The 8,064-nt window shown below is 37.9% G+C and overlaps 3 protein-coding genes across 3 annotated transcripts; all 3 read left to right on the plus strand.

Moving 5' to 3' along the window:
- Nucleotides 1–381: 381 nt before the first annotated feature.
- LOC126550972 (uncharacterized) lies at nucleotides 382–1,353 on the plus strand. The gene has a single exon (XM_050203726.1). It carries the CDS (start codon nucleotides 382–384, stop codon nucleotides 1,351–1,353), a length of 972 nt encoding a protein of 323 aa, XP_050059683.1.
- On the plus strand, nucleotides 1,353–2,300 carry LOC126550973 (ATP-dependent DNA helicase pif1-like). Its single transcript, XM_050203727.1, has one exon. The coding sequence runs from the start codon at nucleotides 1,353–1,355 to the stop codon at nucleotides 2,298–2,300; it is 948 nt and encodes a 315-aa protein (XP_050059684.1).
- Nucleotides 2,301–3,115: 815 nt separating this feature from the next.
- LOC126551232 (uncharacterized) lies at nucleotides 3,116–7,835 on the plus strand. Its single transcript, XM_050204086.1, has 3 exons — nucleotides 3,116–3,736; nucleotides 3,868–4,369; nucleotides 4,451–7,835. The coding sequence occupies exons 1-3, from the start codon at nucleotides 3,257–3,259 to the stop codon at nucleotides 7,783–7,785; spliced, it is 4,317 nt and encodes a 1,438-aa protein (XP_050060043.1). The 5' UTR covers nucleotides 3,116–3,256; the 3' UTR covers nucleotides 7,786–7,835.
- Nucleotides 7,836–8,064: the final 229 nt, after the last annotated feature.

The raw sequence follows: 8,064 nt of genomic DNA on the forward strand, positions 1-8,064 counted from the left end.
CATGTACTTCAAACCAATAGCAACGGTGCGTGATAAAGTGTGTGACAGATAGTCATTATTCTCTGCTCAGTTAATTTCATTTAAGCTCAGTGTAAATTATGTGGATCGTGCATTTGAAGTTAAATTCAACACTCTGTCCATAGTCCAAAATGCCTAGAGAACGACGTGCGAACATCGGGCCCGCACAAGACATGCAAGCCAGCAACAAGTCTATTCAAGGAACTTAAGAGAAGAAAAACAAAATATAATAAGAGAAAATGACCGATTGAGACATCGCGTGAGCACACTTGGAATCAATCAACAAAGAAATTCCAACGTCGCAAACAAGGAACCCCAGTTCCAGACTGGCCACAGGTGTTTTCAACTGATGCACTAGGTCGTATGTACACTGTTCATCCTAGAAACGATGAATGTTTTTATTTGCGACTGCTGTTAGTAAATGTACGTGGACCGAAATCATTTGCGCATTTGAAAACTGTGAATGGCCACCAATGCCAAACATATCGAGAAGCATGTCAACTATTGGGTTTGCTGGAGAACGATTCTCATTGGGATTTAACACTTGCAGATTCAGTTGTTTCATCAAATGCGTACCAAATACGAACGCTGTTCGCAATTATCATCACCACATGTTTTCCTTCACAACCAATTCAGTTATGGAACAAATACAAAGACGCCATATGTGAAGATATCTTGCATCGCTTGCGTATTCAAACGAATAATCCTGACATCCAAATAACCGATGAAATCTACAATGAAGGATTGATTCTGATTGAGGATCAATGCTTGACTATTGCAAACAAGCTACTGATTGAAGTAGGAATGATTGCGCCAAATCGATCGATGCACGATGCATTCAACCAAGAATTAAATCGAGAGCTGCAATACAATGTTGATACATTGCAGGAATTCGTTAGAAATAATGTTCCGTTGCTGAATGAACAGCAAAAACAAATATACAAAACATTAATGCAAGCGGTGGACAATAATACTGGTGGTCTATTCTTCCTGGATGCACCTGGAGGAACAGGGAAAACATTTGTCATTTCATTTATTTTGGCCACTATTCGATCAAGATGTGACATAGCTTTGGCGTTAGCATCATCTGGAATTGCGGCGACTCTTCTAGATGGCGGTCGTACTGCACATTCTGCGCTTAAGTTGCCACTCAATTTAAACACAATTGATACTCCAACGTGCAATATTTCCCGATCCAGTGCAATGGGAAAATTGTTAATGCAATGCAAGCTCATTGTTTGGGATGAGTGCACAATAGCACATAAGAAATCACTTGAAGCACTTAACTTCACACTGAAGGATCTTCGGAGAATAACAACATCTTTGGCGGCTTGATGATATTGTTGGCAGGCGATTTCAGGCAGACGTTGCCAGTAGTTCCCCGTGGAACGCCTGCAGATGAATTGAATGCTTGCCTAAAGGCATCACCTTTATGGAATAACGTAAAAACATTATCGCTAACCACTAATATGAGAGTTCAACTTCAAAATGATCAAAATGCTGCACAATTTTCCAAACAATTGTTAGATCTTGGAAATGGAAAAGTCCCAGTTGATGCGACATCTGGATTAATTACTCTTACCAACGACTTTTGCCGATTTGTAGACACTCAATTAGTTCTTATTGAAAATGTTTTCCCAAACATTAGTGAGAATTATAAGAATTATGCTTGGTTAAGTCAACGAGCAATTCTTGCAGCAAAGAATAATGATGTCCACGCACTGAATTTCACCATTCAATCAAAAATTGCTGGCGATTTGGTGACATACAAATCCGTTGATTCAATAACAAATCCCGATGATGTAGTAAATTATCCAACGGAGTTTTTGAACTCTCTGGAGATACCAGGATTTCCACCACATAACTTGCAACTGAAAGTTGGTACAGTTATTTTGATACTGCGTAATTTGAATCCACCGCGACTTTGCAACGGTACTCGACTTTCGGTAAAGAGACTTATGCCGAATTTAATTGAGGCAACCATTATTAACGGAAAGTACGCAGGTGAAAATGTATGTATTCCTCGAATACCAATGATTCCGACTGATCTTCCGTTTGACTTCAAACGATTGCAATTCCCAGTTCGCCTTGCGTTCGCAATGACAATTAATAAGTCGCAAGGCCAATCGCTTAGTGTTTGCGTGATAAATTTGGAAAATCATTGTTTTTCACATGGACAGTTATACGTTGCGTGTTCACGAGTTGGGAAACCATCCGCTTTGTTTGTGTTAACGTCAGACCAAAAAACAAAAAATGTGGTTTACCAAAGAGCACTACAATGAAACAATTAAATAACACTTCATTTTAGTAGGTAATTGAAATGAATTTATTACTGTTGTGAAATGAAATAAATATTTTCCTTTTCAAATATATAACAAAAAAAATTTTTTTTCTTTATCTTTTAATCACCAAACGAAATGTTACATAAAACGAATCTGGTGGCGAAACGGAGTTCGCCGGGTCTGCTAAAATAAAATAAAATTAAAATAAAATTATATTTTACATAATAATTTTGTTTTACTCCATGGTTGTTTTTATTAATATTTTTTAAAATTAAAATAAAATATATTTTACATAATAATTTTGTTTTACTCCATGGTTTTTTATTAATATTTTGACTTCTAATCGTATGATAATTATTATATTTCAATAAATATTAATAGATATTATTTCTTTCAACTTTTAATTAATTATTTAAGTTCTATAAACACCTCTCCTAATAATAAAATTGAGATAATTTATTTCGTGGTCAAAGATATTAATAATAATTTAATTAACAGTATAATTAATGTATACTAATCTCAATATTTTCATGTATTTTTGATGACATTAGAAAAAATATTTTTAAATCAACTTAATCGAATTTATTATTCATATTATGTAATCTATTATATAAAAATAAGTCCGGTTTTCCTCCCTGACGCTATAACTCCAGAACGCACGAACCGATTTCCACGGTTTTGCATTCGTTGGAAAGGTCTTGGGCTCCGTGAGGTTTATAGCAAAGAAAATCCTGGAAAATTCAGGAAAAATTCAACAGAAAAGTGGGAAAATCGTTTTTCACATACAGCGCCATCTATTATACATAGTATGTACTTCAAACCAATAGCAACGGTGCGTGATAAAGTGTGTGACAGATAGTCATTATTCTCTGCTCAGTTAATTTCATTTAAGCTCAGTGTAAATTATGTGGATCGTGCATTTGAAGTTAAATTCAACACTCTGTCCATAGTCCAAAATGCCTAGAGAACGACGTGCGAACATCGGCCGCCGCACAAGACATGCAAGCCAGCAACAAGTCTATTCAAGGAACTTAAGAGAAGAAAGACAAAATATAATAAGAGAAAATGACCGATTGAGACATCGCGTGAGCACACGAAGATCATTGGCATCATACAATCGCTTGGCATTCCAATATGATCCCACTGCGAACTACAGTGATGATGAAAATTTGGATATTGGACGAATGACGACTATATGCCGATATTGCAATGCGGTAAAGTTCAAAAGAGAAACGGTTGGATTGTGCTGCGCAAGTGGAAAAGTCAAACTGGATCCATTACTTACACCACCACAGCCACTGAAAACATTGTTTGATGGAAGTGATCCCGATTCCAGCCATTTTCTTCAACACATCCTTGAATACAATAACTGCTTTCGCATGACTTCCTTTGGAGCTAATATCATTCGAGAAGGCGGCTTCATGCCGACTTGCAAGGTAAAAGATACAACACACATAACCAACACATAATTGCAACACATAACAACTTCATATACACCACACACTACACCATCACACGATTTACAATGTATTCATGAACAAATTTTAATGATTATTTGCAATTACAGATACAAGGTCAAATATATCATTTGCATGGTTCAATGGTGCCAACACCAGATGAACCGCATCAATTTCTGCAAATATATTTCATTTCGTCGATGGTGGATCAGCTGAACGTGCGGTGCAATATACAGGGAGCACAACAGTTAAAGAGACGAATTATTGAACAGTTGCAAGCATTTTTTCACGCTAATAATGCTGTGGTTAATATGTTCAAAACAGCATTGGAACGAATGCCATCGGATACGCACAAATTTGTCATAAGAGCGGATTGTACTCCAACAGGTGAACATGTGCGAAGATTCAATGCACCCACCGTTAATGATGTTGCTGCAATTATTGTTGGCGATCCAACTAAATCACGAGACATTGTCGTTCAGCGAAGAAGCAATATCATGCATCGTGTAAACGAGACACATCGTTTGTACGATGCGTTACAATATCCAATCATTTATTGGCAAGGGCAAGACGGATACGACATCACGTTGAAGATGGTCGATCCAATTACAGGTACAATATTCACACACTAATTATTTCCATTATTACTTTTATTGGTTTCCATTAACAATTCATTTAATTTTGCATTTTCAGGAGTATCAACGAATAATAAAAATCTAAGCGCAATGAATTACTATGCGTATCGTATGATGATTCGTACACATGAGGAGAATGTCATTCTGAAGTGCGGTCGGCTATTCCAGCAATTCGCTGTCGACATGTATGTCAAAGTCGAGACCGAACGTTTAGCGTTCATCAGATTCAATCAGCCAAAGCTACGATCTGAGGACTATATACACTTGCGTGATGCTATTCATTCAGATGGTGATGTTCAGAATATTGGACGACTGACGATTCTCCCATCAACTTATATCGGAAGCCCACGCCACATGCACGAATACGCTCAAGACGCTATGACGTACGTGCGAAATTATGGAACTCCGGATTTATTTATTACGGTCACATGCAATCCGAAGTGGACGGAAATTGAACGCGAGTTGGAACCGGGTCAAAAACCGCAAGATCGCCATGACATAATCGCCAGAGTATTTCAGCAAAAACTCAAGGTTATGATGGATGTGCTTACTAAGTATCGAGTTTTTGGTGACACACGTTGTTATATGTACTCGGTGGAATGGCAGAAGCGTGGACTACCGCATGCTCATATCCTAATTTGGTTGCTGAACAAATTACATTCAAATGAAGTGGATGACATCATATCAGCTGAAATTCCTGATCCAGTCACTGATCCCCGTCTACACGACATTGTGACGACACAGATGGTGCATGGACCGTGCGGTGCATTAAATCCATTATCGCCTTGCATGGCTGATGGAAAGTGCACAAAACGATATCCGCGACCGTTAGTTGCTGAAACAGTCACAGGGAACGATGGATATCCAGTTTATCGTCGGCGTTCAAAAGAAGATAACGGTCGAACTATCAAAGTTAAAGTTCAAAATCAAGAGATTGAGATCGGAAATGAATTCATTGTACCATATTGCCCGCTGCTATCACGAATTTTCGAAACACATGCAAACGTTGAGAGTTGTCATTCGGCCAAATCAATCAAATATTTGTGCAAGTACGTCACAAAAGGCAGCGACATGGCTGTGTTTGGTATTGCGTCGGAAAATGTGAATGACGAAATCAGCAACTTCCAAATGGGCAGATACGTCAGTACTAATGAAGCACTGTGGCGATTATTGTCATTTCAAATTCATGAAAGATATCCCACAGTTGTACATTTAGCAGTGCATTTGGAAAATGGCCAAAGAGTTTACTTCACTGAGGCTAATGCGGCACAACGAGCTGAGAGACCACCATCGACAACATTGACTAGCTTCTTTGCAATGTGTGAAGCAGATCCATTCGCAGCGACGCTGATGTACGTTGAAATGCCCAAGTATTACACTTGGAATCAATCAACAAAGAAATTCCAACGTCGCAAACAAGGAACCCCAGTTCCAGACTGGCCACAGGTGTTTTCAACTGATGCACTAGGTCGTATGTACACTGTTCATCCTAGAAACGATGAATGTTTTTATTTGCGACTGCTGTTAGTAAATGTACGTGGACCGAAATCATTTGCGCATTTGAAAACTGTGAATGGCCACCAATGCCAAACATATCGAGAAGCATGTCAACTATTGGGTTTGCTGGAGAACGATTCTCATTGGGATTTAACACTTGCAGATTCAGTTGTTTCATCAAATGCGTACCAAATACGAACGCTGTTCGCAATTATCATCACCACATGTTTTCCTTCACAACCAATTCAGTTATGGAACAAATACAAAGACGCCATATGTGAAGATATCTTGCATCGCTTGCGTATTCAAACGAATAATCCTGACATCCAAATAACCGATGAAATCTACAATGAAGGATTGATTCTGATTGAGGATCAATGCTTGACTATTGCAAACAAGCTACTGATTGAAGTAGGAATGATTGCGCCAAATCGATCGATGCACGATGCATTCAACCAAGAATTAAATCGAGAGCTGCAATACAATGTTGATACATTGCAGGAATTCGTTAGAAATAATGTTCCGTTGCTGAATGAACAGCAAAAACAAGTATACAAAACATTAATGCAAGCGGTGGACAATAATACTGGTGGTCTATTCTTCCTGGATGCACCTGGAGGAACAGGGAAAACATTTGTCATTTCATTGATTTTGGCCACTATTCGATCAAGATGTGACATAGCTTTGGCGTTAGCATCATCTGGAATTGCGGCGACTCTTCTAGATGGCGGTCGTACTGCACATTCTGCGCTTAAGTTGCCACTCAATTTAAACACAATTGATACTCCAACGTGCAATATTTCCCGATCCAGTGCAATGGGAAAATTGTTAATGCAATGCAAGCTCATTGTTTGGGATGAGTGCACAATGGCACATAAGAAATCACTTGAAGCACTTAACTTCACACTGAAGGATCTTCGGAGAAATAACAACATCTTTGGCGGCTTGATGATATTGTTGGCAGGCGATTTCAGGCAGACGTTGCCAGTAGTTCCCCGTGGAACGCCTGCAGATGAATTGAATGCTTGCCTAAAGGCATCACCTTTATGGAATAACGTAAAAACATTATCGCTAACCACTAATATGAGAGTTCAACTTCAAAATGATCAAAGTGCTGCACAATTTTCCAAACAATTGTTAGATCTTGGAAATGGAAAAGTCCCAGTTGATGCGACATCTGGATTAATTACTCTTACCAACGACTTTTGCCGATTTGTAGACACTCAATTAGTTCTTATTGAAAATGTTTTCCCAAACATTAGTGAGAATTATAAGAATTATGCTTGGTTAAGTCAACGAGCAATTCTTGCAGCAAAGAATAATGATGTCCACGCACTGAATTTCACCATTCAATCAAAAATTGCTGGCGATTTGGTGACATACAAATCCGTTGATTCAATAACAAATCCCGATGATGTAGTAAATTATCCAACGGAGTTTTTGAACTCTCTGGAGATACCAGGATTTCCACCACATAACTTGCAACTGAAAGTTGGTACAGTTATTTTGATACTGCGTAATTTGAATCCACCGCGACTTTGCAACGGTACTCGACTTTCGGTAAAGAGACTTATGCCGAATTTAATTGAGGCAACCATTATTAACGGAAAGTACGCAGGTGAAAATGTATGTATTCCTCGAATACCAATGATTCCGACTGATCTTCCGTTTGACTTCAAACGATTGCAATTCCCAGTTCGCCTTGCGTTCGCAATGACAATTAATAAGTCGCAAGGCCAATCGCTTAGTGTTTGCGGGATAAATTTGGAAAATCATTGTTTTTCACATGGACAGTTATACGTTGCGTGTTCACGAGTTGGGAAACCATCCGCTTTGTTTGTGTTAACGTCAGACCAAAAAACAAAAAATGTGGTTTACCAAAGAGCACTACAATGAAACAATTAAATAACACTTCATTTTAGTAGGTAATTGAAATGAATTTATTACTGTTGTGAAATGAAATAAATATTTTCCTTTTCAAATATATAAAAAAAAAAATTTTTTTTCTTTATCTTTTAATCACCAAACGAAATGTTACATAAAACGAATCTGGTGGCGAAACGGAGTTCGCCGGGTCTGCTCTTCTCTAGGTATAGAACATAACAATGTTCAAATAAGTTTTTTGATTATACAATTTAACTAAATATTACTAATATAAATAATATAGAGTTTACA

Source organism: Aphis gossypii, chromosome 3 (assembly GCF_020184175.1).
Source record: "Aphis gossypii isolate Hap1 chromosome 3, ASM2018417v2, whole genome shotgun sequence".
NCBI lineage: Eukaryota > Metazoa > Arthropoda > Insecta > Hemiptera > Aphididae > Aphis > Aphis gossypii.